Source organism: Brassica napus, chromosome C5 (genome assembly GCF_020379485.1).
Source record: "Brassica napus cultivar Da-Ae chromosome C5, Da-Ae, whole genome shotgun sequence".
NCBI classification, from domain to species: domain Eukaryota; kingdom Viridiplantae; phylum Streptophyta; class Magnoliopsida; order Brassicales; family Brassicaceae; genus Brassica; species Brassica napus.
Window position 1 is genome coordinate 18,154,190 of NC_063448.1, and position 15,603 is coordinate 18,169,792.

At 37.3% G+C, this 15,603-nt stretch overlaps 2 protein-coding genes and 1 pseudogene across 2 annotated transcripts; 2 read left to right on the forward strand and 1 right to left on the reverse strand.

Moving 5' to 3' along the window:
• Nucleotides 1-883: 883 nt before the first annotated feature.
• LOC106367439 lies at nucleotides 884-6,658 on the reverse strand (annotated as a pseudogene).
• Nucleotides 6,659-6,719: 61 nt separating this feature from the next.
• Nucleotides 6,720-7,759, forward strand: LOC106367441 (probable calcium-binding protein CML25). The gene has a single exon (XM_013807215.3). It carries the CDS (start codon nucleotides 6,946-6,948, stop codon nucleotides 7,513-7,515), a length of 570 nt encoding a protein of 189 aa, XP_013662669.1. The 5' UTR covers nucleotides 6,720-6,945; the 3' UTR covers nucleotides 7,516-7,759.
• An 882-nt stretch (nucleotides 7,760-8,641) lies between these two features.
• On the forward strand, nucleotides 8,642-10,694 carry LOC106367440 (actin-histidine N-methyltransferase-like). The gene is made up of 5 exons (XM_013807214.2): nucleotides 8,642-8,997; nucleotides 9,204-9,370; nucleotides 9,450-9,752; nucleotides 9,833-10,096; nucleotides 10,182-10,694. Exons 1-5 carry the CDS (start codon nucleotides 8,682-8,684, stop codon nucleotides 10,554-10,556), a joined length of 1,425 nt encoding a protein of 474 aa, XP_013662668.1. The 5' UTR covers nucleotides 8,642-8,681; the 3' UTR covers nucleotides 10,557-10,694.
• The last annotated feature ends 4,909 nt before the right edge of the window (nucleotides 10,695-15,603 follow it).

Sequence of the window (15,603 nt, forward strand, 5' to 3'; positions counted from 1 at the left end):
AATTTGATAATTAGTTTAATAAAAAATATAATAGATATTTGTATAGACCAACTTATTTTTTCTAAGGATTCTAAGAATCATCTTAGTCATGTTACATGACTACGAAAACATGTTGTAATGCTTTAAAATTAATTTCTACTAATATACTTATTTAATCATGTGAGATTTTTTTTTACAACGTCAGTAATTCAAATTGTTAAACATTTAACTTGAGAAAGTTTTTTTCTCAGTCAAACTACTTAACCTTTAAAAACTCCAATTTGGATATTTTGGTTTGGCTTGCTGATCTCTAACCAGAAATCAATACCTAAGCCCAAATAGTATGCTCTTGAAGCAGCAACTGGATCAATCAATGCTTGATAGGTTTTGTTCGTATATAGTTGACTTTGATTACTTATATCTTCAACTAATAGGTGTTAATCTTGACTAAGTGTTTATGTAGCCTTATGTTAATCAGTGTTGCTGACGTTTATGTTTTTTTACGTCAAAACCTACAAGAACAACAGGGAACCTTGCTCTGAGCTCAATGTCATCCTCACGTGTTTTCCTAGACAAAAATGCCACACCCACCATCGATTACTTTAACTGGTTAGTGTTTGTACAGCCAAACGATATTTTAATTCAGCCTATTTTCAGTGACAAATTGCTAAGATAATGAATACGGGGAGTTGACTAAGGCTGAGACAATGACTATTGTGGAAATCTACGCCTATATCAAGCCGGAATACTCCAAGCTCTAGATAACTCACTAAAAAATGAGCAGCTTGTTTATGTAAATCAATTGCGTTATGAATCATAACTTATGATACATTTGCTTCTGCGTAGGATCTTTCTGGTCATATAAACTGTTCCCATCTGATATTATTCGAAATAACAGTTCCTCTTTTTGCATTTACATACCCTACTTCGGAATTTCGTATTAAAACTTGATCAAATGAAACGAAGACGACATAGTTATTATTACATAGTAGTCTTGCCAACATAGTTATTTAGAACTCTTCCCCTCGTCTCCTGATAACGAGGTTTCCCACAAAATTTGCATACATTCCGGGTCTCATCCGCTCTCCAGTAGATCATGCAGTTGTCAATACATACATCTATCACTTCGTACGGTAGTTGAAGACCGGCAACAAGTTTCTGAACCTCGTAGTATGAACCCGGTGCAAGGTTATCCTCAGGTAGAATACTTTTGACAAAATCAGTAATCGCATCCATACATTCTTCAGCCAAATTATAGTCTGTCTTAATACCCATTAATCTAGTTGCAGATGATAAGACTGAATGACCATCTCTACAATTTTGATACAAAGGTTGTTTTCCTTCATCCAACATGTCAAAAAATCTCCTAGATTCGGGATTTGGTTCTTCCCCTCTATAATGATCATGTAACATCTGCTCAGTACCTACACCATAATCTATATCCGTTCTAGATTCTTCTAACCTAATATCAGGCTGAAGTTCACTAACAGGCTGAGGTTCGCTAGTACTACCATATTCATAACCAGTTTCCCCATGAAGGTACCAAACTTTATAATTACGTGAAAACCCTTTCATATACAAATGAGTCAAAACATCAAATTCTTTTATAACCTTATTATTATTGCAAGTAGAGCAGAGACATCTTAACATACCACTTTTTGCATCCGGTTGCTGTTGAACAAGCCTCATGAATTCTCCAATCCCTTGAACGTATTCTTCCGTAAGCAAATTGGTGTTCAGATCCAAATGAGGTTTATCCATCCACGAGCGATAATAAACTTCTGAAGACATGATTTTCCCGGAATTGTTATGACTAAAGAGAATGAAGAGAGAATGAAGTGTGAATGAGTTGAATGAGGAGGGGTTGTATTTATAGGAAATTGCTTACGGCCCTCCGACGACTTTCCGACGAAATTCCGACGGATGTAAAGCAGTCCGTCGGAATTTCGTCGGTATTTTCCAATCTCAAACGGCTATACAACGGTCATATATATTTGTCGGCAACGGTAACATGGTTCGTCGGAAATTCGTCGGAAAATTCTGACGGAATACCGACGACTGTACTGTTAATCGAAATGTCGTCGGAAGTTCGTCGGTATATTCCGACGAATTTCCGACGACTACAACGGTTACATTTTTTATCGGAATGTCGTCGAAAAGTCGTCGGAAAATTCCGACGACCCATGTTTCGTCGGAATTCTGTCGGAAATGGCCGACGGAATTCCGACGACTTCAAATTTTTGGTTTTCGTCGAAAATTGGTCGGTAATCCGTCACAAACGTCCAACGACATTGATGTCCGTCGGAACCTCCGTCGGAATTCGGCGTGTTTTCTTGTAGTGTTAGATGCAGCCGTTTCTTTTGACATATCGAGATTTACTTTATTAGACGAGAAGAAAGAAGATGGTTCTGTGTGTTTGATCTTTTAGCGCCCGTGTGATGCAAATGACTCCGTAAATGTAACCGTAGCGATCGAACTAGGCTGCGCAGGAGACGCGGTTGCTTCAGTGGTTCCAACGTTTTCTCGAGCTTTCACAATGTCAAGCAGGTTATGAGGTAGCTGAGCCACGCCGTCCAAGAACTAGATGACGCTGGACATGCTCGGTCTCATGGCTGCAACCGGAAGCGAACAGAGCAAGCCCAGCTTAAGAACCATTGTTACTTGCTCCACAAGGTACTTATCATCATGCTTCACCCTCTCATCAACCACTTGCAGTATGTCTTCTCCCCAACAATCTAGCACCCAATCAGTAAGTACCATCTCGCTTGGCGAAGACGCTCTTGGCAAGACGGGTCTTCTCCCACAAGTAATCTCTAACATGAATACTCCAAAAGCAAATACATCAGAGCTTGTGCTTGCCTTCCCTGTTCTTGAGAGCTCCGGTGAGATGTACCCAAACGTGCCAGCCACGTTAGAGGTCTGAGGATCGATTCCGTGTTCACAAAGCTTGGCAAGACCAAAATCACCAAGCTTTGCGTTCATAGATTCATCAAGAAGGATGTTTGCTGGCTTAATGTCCCTGTGAATGATGAGTTGAACCCATTGCTGGTGTAGATAACAGAGACCAGAAGCTACATCTTTGATGATCTTGAATCTTTGTGACCAATCAAGACTCTGTTCTGGTTGGTGGTAGAGAAACTTATCGAGACTGCCTTTTGGCATACAATCGTAGACCAAATAGAGCTCCCCCTTGCGTCTGCAGTAACCAAGAAGCCGAACTAAGTTAGGATGTCTGAGACGGCCAATGGTGGCAATCTCGGCTATAAACTCTCTCATTCCTTGTCTCGAATCATGAGAAACTTTCTTCACAGCAATGTCTAGGTTAGACGACAATAGTGTACCTTTGTAGACTTTTCCAAACCCTCCTTTACCAAGAAGCTCGCTGTTCTTGAAACCCTTTGTGGCAATGTAAAGATCCTTGTAAGCAAACCTATGTGGACCAAACTGAACCTCCCAGTCTTCAAGAACTTCCATTAACTTCTTTCTTTTCAAGAAAAGCATGAAACTTATGGTCAAGAAGACGAGGACTGCGAAGCCGGTCATACTCAAACTGATGGCCAAGATCTTTTATATACTACTTTCTTGATAGTCATCAGGAAGTTTTGGAAGACGAGATGGGTCTATGTCTGAAGCTTTCCCATTCAGCTTGAACGTCCAGCCAAGAATATAATGAGATGAAAGAAGAGAGCCTGTGGATGAAGTGAAGGCAACGTACATCGACTCCAGGAGATATGGTGATAGATCTTTGGTTAGAGAAAGCAGTGGAGTCTTTGGCTTAGCGACATGAAGAGGATGAAGAGTGATATTCAGTTGTTTCCTTGATGAATCATATTCAACCCAGGCTTGTATCGGTTTCCTACTTATAAGAGATATGTTTTTGAAAGTACCATCTTCTTTGTAATAACCTGCTGAAGCTGCTTTCTCTGATATCAAGCTATTGGTGTCGATACCAACATGGTTATCATCCATGTCATTGAATTCAATGCTTTGGATTGTATCAAACTCAACTGCTACAACATGATTTGAGGGATCCCCATTGTTTGTCGAATTAAAGAGCCCTAGATATTGTGAGGGAAAGCTATAGGGCAAGCCTTTGGTAAGAGAAATAACAAAAGCGATTCCATGGCCACTAAATGTTGGAATCTCAGAGACTATAGCGAAAACAAAAGTAGTGGAGAAGGACGAAACGGTACCGTTGGGTGAGTTCTTGAACCGAACAGGGAAGTTGTAGAAAACTTGACCTGTTTCATGTTCTGTGTAATTTGTAAGCTTCAGTAAGCCATTGGAGTCAAGATTAGCACTTCCATAGCTGTCGTACAAGTAACCATTGAAGCCGAACTCTCCTCTTTCACCTTGAGAAACTGCCTTGTTCAACAAGAGAAGAAGCAGAAGTACAAAGATTTTCATAGTTCTGACTTCTGCAGAAGAAAAAGTTTTCTGATGAATGATCTTGCCATTTGTAGCAACGACTTTGGAGAGTCAAGACTAAAAGTCTTTGGTACTAAATATTGGATGGTCGTCATGTGGGGCCCACAACAGTCACTGGTACGCGTTTTGAGCATTTATCAACTCAGCTGGAGTTGGAGCTGACTGTTGCTGAAGAAGAGAGAGAATCATCTTCGAAGACTTCTTATCTCTTTTCCTTTTTTTAGCTTCTTTATCTCTTTTATCCACGAAACCAAAGAGCAGACGAGAGGAGACAGACAAAATGAGATAAACCTCTCATCACCTCCTTCTTCGTTTCTCTTCAGGCTCGTTTGTCATACAAAGTAGCGATTTTTTCTCGGTTTAGTTTCTCTGGAAGAGTTTTATCAGAGCAGAGACGAACTTAAAGGTAGTTCCTTTCTTAGTTATGCTAAAATGGGTTTCTCTCAATGTAATTGTGCAGTCATTGTACCGGCCCATGTTCCATTTATCTTCTCAAATGGGAAATCATACAAAATTACAACCTTTAAGTCCATGAAAGAGGAGTCTATAGATTCTTGCATAAATTAATAGAAGAAACGTGAAACACAAGCGAAGCAATACATGACCAATGAGGGAGGACTGATGATGAATCAAAGCTGGATGTTCTTATACTCACTCTAAATGAATGTCTGCCTATTGGGGGAGCAGAAGCATGTTCCCCGTAAGATAAAGAAACATAAAAAGTTGGATAGAAAAGGGATAGAGAAAGCAGAGACTTTAAAACATGTGAAATTTCAGGCCCCCAAATCTTCTTTGAATTGATGCTGTTATGTTTGATTTTCGCTCAGGAGAGACAAAGAGTTAGATCTATATAAAGATCAGATTAATAAAACTTGCTGTTTGATATGAGACATGAATTATAAGTTCTTTATACATAAATCAACATATGTAGCATTGCAATAGCAATCCAACCATGCATGAACCGCAATCGCAAAACACTGTACATAAAAGAACATTCTTTAGAAGACATCTCCAAGATCGAATAGGGCACTGTGAGGTGAAGCAGCGACATTGGCCAAATCCTTTGAAAGATTTTGCAACACGAGATGATATATGCACAGACAAAGCACATAACTATATAGCCAGGAACCAATGGAAAAATGTAGCATTGAGATGTTCCAGCCTCCATGCAATTCTTATAAACAAAACCGTAGTCTCTCGAGCTTGGCCAATATTACTGCAAGTGTAACACTTTTTTATTGCAATAAGTTAATCTAACGATGAGAGTTGGACTACAAGGCATTGGCTTCCATCGTAGAGCTGGATAACGTACATGAGGTAAGCTTTTTCATGGTGTTAGACAGTTTGGGTATTCTTTCTCCATTGTGTGCTTGTAAGGCTTCGTAATCGTTCATTTATAGTTGGCTAGCTCTCGTTAGACCATCATTAACGCTCAAATCGTGAATCAGTTTCTTAGGAAATTATTTTTATTTTTTTTGTCCGAAAAAAAAAAAATTAAAAAGCAAACCAATCGCAAGCAAACAGTGTAAAAACCCTTCCAAGATCGGTCCTTATTTCACATCTCTAAAAATCGATTTTTACAAAAATAATATGGGATCCACCACTAAGAAACCCACTTAAACCCATTTAAGGTTCACATGTTATACAGCCGAGAATATGTTAAAACATCAAAGGAAGTTTTGTATTTCAAATCTGACGCAGTTTTTTTCTAATCATTAAAAATTTGTTGATGATGTTAACAATACAACACATATTAGCTCGTACCTGTTTTTATGTGATTCATATATCTTGTTTAATTTTTAATAATACTAATATGTGGTGTTTACCCTAGTTAACAATAGTTTCCGTTAATATATTAAAGACCATTTTGACTTTGAAATGATGATGAATAGTTTAACAAATCTCTCAAACATCATCATCCACTTGTTGATTATCTAGAAGCGGGTTAAGAGAATTGGAAGAGCAGTAATTCTCGTACTTCTACCCATTAGAATTCTAAAAATGAATGTGTGTATATATATATTGTATATATATATGTAGTTGTGGAGTCTACTAAATAGTGTAGAACTCCTATCTAAAAGTTCTAAAAACAAAACTTTTAGAACCTTTAGATAGGGGTTCTACACTATTTAATAGACCCTATAACTACATACACATATACAATATATACGTATACATATATTTATTTTTAGAACTCCAATGGGTAGAACCTTCCATTAGAGGTGTTCTTAGGCATGAAGCTCTCTGTTACCAAACATGCCTCCCATCTCTATATTGTATACATTCCCTAAATACCAATTTGTTTTTTTTTTTGAAAAAGAAATATAAAAAATACCAATTTGTTCAAATACATATTCGCTATGTAAGCATTCTAATAATAACAACTAAAATCAATTTACACACAATCTAAGATTTATTCCTGATTTAGTTGAGAGAATCCCAAATTAGCATAAGCTATCCAGAGATTCATTCGCTTCCACAAGAATCACCACAAATACAAATACATCTCTCTATCTCACACCAGCGAGATTCGCAACCATGTTCAACAAGAAAAACCAATCCACTGGCTCGGGCGATGGCGGCTCGGTATCCCGAACCGGAGCAGACTCTCCGTACCTCCAAAAAGCACGCTCAGGTAAAACCGAGATCCGAGAACTCGAAGCTGTTTTCAAAAAATTCGACGTGAACGGAGACGGCAAGATCTCATCGAAGGAGCTCGGCGCGATCATGGCGAGCCTAGGTAACGAGGTACCAGAGGAGGTCCTGGAGAAGGCGATCACGGAGATAGATCGGAAAGGAGACGGTTACATAAACTTCGAGGAGTTCGTTGAGCTGAACACGAAAGGGATGGATCAGAACGACGTGCTTGAGAATCTAAAGGATGCGTTCTCTGTCTACGACATCGACGGGAACGGATCGATATCGGCGGAGGAGTTGCATGAGGTTTTGAGGAGTTTGGGGGATGAGTGTTCGATCGGAGAGTGTAGGAAGATGATTGGTGGTGTGGATAAGGATGGAGATGGGACGATTGATTTCGAGGAGTTTAAGATTATGATGACGATGGGATCGAGACGTGATAATGTCATGGGTGGTGGTGGTCAGAGGTAGAGTTTAATGGCCGAGTGATGTTTGTGTTCGTCTTTGTCTTCCTTATTTTCTCGTTTTGTTCGTCCATTGTTATTATTCCATCATTGTTTCAATTTTTTTTGGCTTGTTCTTTGGGAGGATTGCATTGCCCTGCAAGCTAACGTGGTTTTTGAAAAGTTATTCAACTCTTTCTGTTTCAGTTCTGCCTAGAATTGAATAATTGAATGCATATACAGTGATTACAAATATTTTAATCTTTTTTTTTTTTAACAACAAAATATTTTCATCTGTTAGTATTTAAAATTGTGTAACACAAGTTGTGTATAATTTTAATTTCTAAAACTATATAAAATAGAAATGTAATGTTTTTTTTTAGAAATAGAAATGTAATGTTAATCTAAAGTTTTGAGTCCAAAAACTTTCATGGGAGGATTATTTGGTTAATTTGGAAAGCTCACGATCACAAACTTTTCAAAGGCATTATTGACTAAAAACTAATCCACATTGCACCGCATGCAAAAAGCAAAAAGTGTGTATTGAGCATGGCATGAGGCAAACTTACTGAAAACTTGAGTTTGCTTCAGAACCCTTCATATCCTCAAAACGTATGTTTAAGGGACATGTATATTCCGTTGATGGTTCTTGAATCTCTCTTCAGTGGTATCAAATGGGTGTGTATGGGGGTTGGACGGCTCACATTGTTTTTGCTAAATGCCCGTAATCAGCCACGTCGGTTGCCATCTCTATACATGCAGAACCTAAAGCGCTTTTTTTGGACAATACAATGTAAGCTCTAGTATTCCAACATTCAAGCATATGAGACAGAGATTGTCGAGATATGATCAAGATATTATATATACCATTTGAAAGAATAAATAATGGTATACTTTCTCAACCGAATTCAAGAGTTTGCGCGATTGAGGGGATGCTTCTCATTCTGCTCTATCTCCTATATTGGACTGCCGATTCGTTGACCAAAACCACTAAATTTCATCGTGATGTAAAACTGGTTTTGAGCCCAAAAAAAAACAGTTATCAACTTAGCAAAGCCCATTAGAGATCTCTTGAGCCAGCCGTAGTATCACCCGACCCGAATAGAAGCTAAACCCGGCCCGTTCGCTCTGTTCCGGATCTATCTTCATCTCTCTCTCGAGCAACTCTGGACAGAGTCAGCCTAGTTGCAAGTCATGGCCACGTCGAAACTAGCAATAACTTCTCTGGCAGCTCACATTCGTCCCTTCACATGCTCCGTCGCGTCTCAACCCTCCCGTTTAGCTCCTCATCCGCCGGACCTAGTCCGTTGGATCAAAAGAGAAGGCGGCTTCGTTCACCACGCCGTCAAGCTATCTCAGGATACTCCATTCGGCATCGGTCTCATCTCCACCGAGCAAATCGCTCAAGGCACCGACCTAATCTCCCTCCCTCCTCACGTTCCCTTACGCTTCCGATCAGATGAAACGGCACCGTCTCCTCTCCTCGCCGCCTTAGCCCGTCGAGTTCCCGGCAAGTGCTGATACCTCGCTCTTGTTCAATGTTGTTTACTGCTGATATTAGAGAACAATCAATTAATTATTCAGTTGTCTTGAATCTTGAAGCTTAGCTCATAGAAGTTTAACTGTGATTCAGTGGATTATCTCAGATATATCTTGGTGATATTCATCTTGAAGCTTAGCTCATAGAATCATGTTTTCGTATGATTGATTTGGCAGGAGAGTTGTGGGCAATGAAACTGGGACTGAGACTATTACAAGAAAGAGCCAATGCTGATTCTTTCTGGTGGCCTTACATTAGCAATCTTCCCGAGACTTACACCGTTCCCATATTCTTTCCTGGAGAAGACATCAAGAACTTGCAGTATGCTCCTCTTCTCCACCAGGTTATATAAGACATCCTGAGTCTCATTCTCTACTATTTCAATTAGGTGATGGAAGATTTGTTGTCTTCTTTGGGAGCAGGTTAATAAACGATGCCGTTTTCTCCTTGATTTTGAGCGAGAGATTAGACAGACTCTTGAAGATGTTAAGGCTAGTGATCATCCTTTTAGCGGCCAAGATGTGAATGCATCCGCACTCGGGTGGACCATGTCGGCTGTTTCTACTAGAGCGTTTCGTTTGCATGGTAATAGAAAGGTTCGAGGTGGGTCTTCTGATCATGTTCTCATGATGCTTCCTCTGATAGATATGTGCAACCACAGCTTCTCGCCGAATGTCAAGATAATTCAAGAACAGGACGGTTCTGACTCAAACACCCTTGTTAAGGTTCTGTGTCTTAGTTCTCTGTTTCTTTTAAGTGTTTTGTTTTTTATTTGTCTCACTCTCACTCTTTCTTTGTGAATCAGGTCGTTGCAGAGACTCAAGTTAAAGAAAACGATCCGTTGCTACTCAATTATGGTTGCCTTAGCAACGATTTTTTCCTTTTGGACTATGGCTTTGTGATTGAATCAAACCCGTACGACACCATTGAGCTTAAATACGATGAAGGGCTCTTGGACGCTGCAAGCATGGCGGCTGGTGTTGCTTCCCCAAAATTCTCTTCTCCAGCTCCATGGCAACATCAGTTGCTTTCCCAACTGAATCTAGCCGGGAAAATGCCAAATCTCAAGGTATCCACATTGTGTATCTCTCTAACTCGGTAGCTGAAACAGTCTTCATCTCTCTAATTCTTGTCATCTTATTATTCTGTGATAGGTAACCATAGGAGGTCAAGACACAGTAGAGGGAAGACTATTGGCAGCTATAAGAATACTGCTTTCCGGTGAACTGGTGGAAGTAGAGAAGCATGACTTAGAGACGCTCAAATCTTTATCCTCCACAGCACCTCTTGGAATTGCCAACGAGATTGCCGCTTTCCGCACTGTAATCGCTCTTTGTGTGATTGCATTGAGCCACTTTCCGACAAAGATAATGGAAGACGAGGGTATACTGAAACAAGGTGTTTCAGACACAGCAGAACTGAGTATCAAGTACCGAATCCAGAAGAAATCAATGATCATAGATGTCATGAAAGACCTCACACGAAGGGTTAAGTTACTATCAGCTCAGGAGACACCAAGTGCTTCATAATGATGATAAAAGCATCATCTTGTAAGTTCTCTAGGCTTTGCTTGTTCCGAAACCTCAGTTTCCAAAAAAAATAATTAAGATTGTTCACTTTTGAAAACATATAGCGATCGCCGAGCTATGTATTGTTCGTCTTCCTCATTTTCTTCATCCATTCTTTTATTATTTGATTATTGTTTCAACTTACAATCTAAGTTTTTTAATCAAAAACTATTATATAATAAAAAAACAATTTAAACAAAAATCAGTTTGCAAAAAATGAAAAGTAACAAGATATAACAAAATAAATAATACACCAATATGAAATCTGTTTGATATGAAAAGAGTAAACATTCTGTGTTTTTTGTTGTTGTGTAGGATTCTTTTAACTCTTTCTTGTGTGTTCTCTGCCAAATCCATCATTGGCCGGTTATACCAATCTGTAAATACCGTATGTTAATAACATAGATACATTTTATTCAATAATATAATATTTAACGTATGAGCTAGGCCAGTTGACTGATTTTATAGGCAGATAACTAAAAAAAATGTAGAGTCAAATTACTTTTTGATTTATTTATTTGTAGAGTCTACCTTGATGTAAACTATTTGATTAATTTGAAATTGTGTGAGATCGTCTCTTCTTGGAAAATGTATTCACACAGTTTAGGTGTACATTCTTTTTCTGATTATCAGAAACAAAATGTATTCAATGGTGAATTGTTCAAACTTATAACTAAGTCTTCAATTGCTATTACCAGTTTTATAACGCACTGCCTACCTACGGCTAATAGGTTTCCACTCTTGTTTATTCAGTCCGTGGGGCAATCCTATCCTATCGTACCGTGCGTTAATATTTTGAAAGTTCGAAATCATTGTTTACTGACCCTGTAATCACCACATGATTTTTCTCCGTGCTTTGACCACATTCACACGGTATCGCGAATCAATTTCCGATAGGTCACCTTCCTTCCACTACTCCATCTCAAATACGCTTAACCCTGCATTTTTAAATGGATGTGTGACAAAAAAAATAAGTACATTTTTGGTGACATATGTAGCCAAATTAATTTTGTTAATCCCTTCTATATACCACAAACCGGGATTTTACGAGGTTATCCCGGACCCACGTTATATTCACGTAGTTTAAGGATTATATTCTGTTGTGAATATCTGCGTAAAATCCTAATTCTATGAGAAAATAAGAGAGAAAGCGATATTGAGAAATATATCCTTCTGTGACCCCTTTATATAAGCCTCAAAGTCAAACCATACAAATAAAAATATGATACCTATGATATCTTTCTTATTCTCCAAAAATAAATTCTAAAACTTAGATATACCATTTCTCAAACACACTCAGAAATTATATTTTTGCCATAACACTTAAATTACTAGTCACTTAGAACATCTCCAAAAGACACTGTATAACTTCAAATATGAAGTTTTTTGCTCTCCAAAATGAAACTTCAAAACTTCAAATTTGAAATTTTAAGAAGTGAAACTCTATATTTGAAGTTTCACTACTTAAAACTTCAAATTTAAAGTTTTATATTTTTATTTGCATTTTGGTCCTTACAATTACACATCTTATTTATGATTCATAAATATTTTAATCGTTTATTGTTTTCATCCTTTAAAAATTATATCTCATAAATATATTAAATTTTGTTTACAGAATTTAAGTTTTACACATAAAATTAAATAAAACTTTAAAATAAGATTTAAAATATTCTAAAACTAGATTTAGACAACAATAATATACAAAAAAAATTTAACAAAAAAACTTTCTAAATAATTACATGAAGACATAACTATAACACAAATTTAAATATTACAACAACACTAATAGTCAGGTAAGTTTGATCTGGAACCTTCAAAATTTTTAAATATTGTCCAATTTTTTTTTTTTGTGTGTAACTGAAGATGGTTGTTGTTGTTGTTTTTGATGTCTTTTTCGTTCAATTTTTTCTTGTTCTTATCGAAATATTTACGAGTATTAATATCTGATAAAAACATTTTATATTTCTCTTTTGTTTTCTTGTTCTGATCTAATTTATTTACAAGTATTAATATCATATATGCATTACACAAAATCATTTAATGGAATAATATGAAGTTATGTTTGAAAGTTTAATATTAATTAAATTATTTTTATTTATTTTAATATAATATTTTATTAATTATCATTGTTGTAATATGTTTATATATGTGCTAGTTATTTACAAAAGTCTTATGATGATAAATATGAGGACCATATTATAAAATATAAATAGTAGTGAAGTTGAGTTTGAAGTTTTGCTTTTGGAGAAGAACACCTTTAAACTTCAAATATAGAGTTTTGAAAACTTCAAAATAGAGTTTCTTTTTGGAGATACTCTAAGAGCATCTCCAAAAGACACTTTATAACTTCAAATATGAAGTTTTTTGCTCTCCAAAAAGAAACTTCAAAACTTCAAATTTGAAGTTTTGAGTAGTGAAACTCTATATTTGAAGTTTCACTACTTAAAACTTCAAATTTGAAGTTTCATATTTTTAATTGCATTTTGGTCCCTACAATCACACATCACCTTGATGATTCACAAATATTTTCTCGTTTATTGTTTTAATCCTTAAAAAAATTATATCTCATAAATATTTTAAATTTTGTTTACAGATTTTAAATTTTACACATAAAATTAAATAAAACTTTAAAATAAGATTTAAAATATTTTAAGCTAGATTTACACAACAATAATATACAAAAAAAACTTAACAAGAAGATTTAAAAAAAATACATGAAAACATAACTATTACACAAATTTAAATATTACAACAACACTAATAGTCAGGTAAGTTTGATCCAGAACCTTCAAAATTTTCAAATATTGTCCAGATGTTTTGTGTAATTGAATATGGTTGTTGTTGTTGTTTTTGATGTATTTTCGTACAATTATTTCTTGTTCATATCGAATATATTCACGAGTATCAATATTATCGAAAATAAATTAATCTTTTAGAAATATTTTATGTTTCTCTTTTACTTTCTTGTTCTGATCTAATGTATTTACAAGTATAAATATTACCCGATTTCAACAACTTTTAACTCGTAATCTACAAAGTAAAAATGAGGAAAGCCATTTTTACTTCGAAATGCACTAATAGATTATATATGCACTACGAAAATAATTTCATGAAATAATATGGTATTTTGTTTGAAATTTAATATTGATTAAATTATTTTTATTTAAATTTTTATATTTAATAGAATATTTTATTAATTAATATTGTTGTAATATGTTTATTTATGTGCTAGTTATTTACAAAAATTTTATGAATTCAAATTAGTTTTTCTTTTTGGTAGGGTGCAGGAGACCTAAGTCTCCTACTCTTCATTCAAATCATAAAAATCATTACAGGCAAATTTGCCGAGATCTAGATACCTCCTGAAAGTCCTCCAACAAAACATAAGCAACACAATCTGAGAGATCTTCAAAGAAATGTAACCCAAACGATAGAGAAAACGCATAGTTAGCTAATCCATCCGCCAGATAATTAGCCTCCCTATACACATGAGAAATTTTCACTAACCATTCTCTTGATATGAAGCCATAGAACAAACGTACTAGGAACGACAGGGGATGAGAATCATGGATCCCTGTCTGATGAAAACCCGCCACACTCTCCGAATCAACCTCCAACTCCAACCGACGAATCCCACGGTCCCATGCTATACACAAGCCATAGTATACTCCCCACAACTCCGCCAAAGGGGCTGAACAGATGCCTATGTTTATTGCAAAACCCCCATTCCATTCTCCATACTCATCGCGAATAGCCCCACCCACCGTAGCAAGTCTCGGGTTACCTCTAGATGCTCCATACTTGTTCAGTTTAAACCAGCCATTTGTTGGTCGATTCCATGAGATCTGCTTCTCTACACGTTCCCGGCTCTGCACTTGTTCCTTTAGTTTTACATTTGCTTCTATCACCTCCCGAGCCTTATCCTGAAGGAACAGCACCCTGTCTCGACATTTTCCTTCCTCTCCAAAAACATACCCACATCTCCATTTCTAGCACCACCAAACGGTCAGAGAAAACAGCGTTGGCCATAGCTCCCCCAATCCTGGTCTATTCCTTGCAAGGTTATCATAAAGCCATTCTAGGAGAGGTTGGTCAAAGAACCGTTGTTGTCTCCTTAGGGGAACAAATCGCGCCCGTAACCCCGCAGCTGCCGGACAGTCCCAAAGAACATGCAGAATGGTTTCTTCTCCCCCCCTTACACAATGAACATATACTATTCTCACTCAAATGTCTGCGTTTCCGTTCCATGTTTGTCATGATCACCTGATGAGTTACCAGCCATAGGAAGACTCGTACACGTTTTGGAGTAGTGACACGCCAAACCCGCTGATATAAGGCTTCCATATTAGGTCTCGGCTCCGTATCCCTGGTTAAGAAAGCATAAGCTGATTTCCCAGAAAATAAACCATCTTTACTCCCTCCCCACGACATTCTATCCCTTGCACCCGTAACATCATAAATCACCACTGAAGCCAACCTTAAGACGATTTGGCATTGACATATACAGTTCTATTATATGCGTTTTCCAACCAGCGCCAGTTTGCCAAAGATCCCGAGCTCGTACCTCCACCATCTCTTCCGGAATATCCACTGTACTCAACTCAGATGGTGGCTCATTCAACAACCAATTATCCTTCCAAAAACGTACTCGACGACCATCACCAAGAACCCAAGCCAAACCCGGGACAACAACCTCACGCAGCCCCAATACCAAACTTCTCCATGTTGGTGACTAAGTTCCTTTAACGCTTAACCAAGATAAATCATAGCCCATAGGCCATCCTGTGTGTTCAGCAACCTCCAGCCTAGCTTTGCTAGTAGAGCAATATTCATTTCTTTAGCTAACCTTATCCCCAGCCCACCTTCACTCTTCGGTTTACAGAATTTTCCCCAAGAGACCAGATGCTGTTTCGTGTTTCCCTCACTGCTCCCCCAAATAAACGACTGAGCAATTTTATCAAGTTGATCCAAAGTAGATATCGGCAGAGCGATGGTACTCATCGTATGT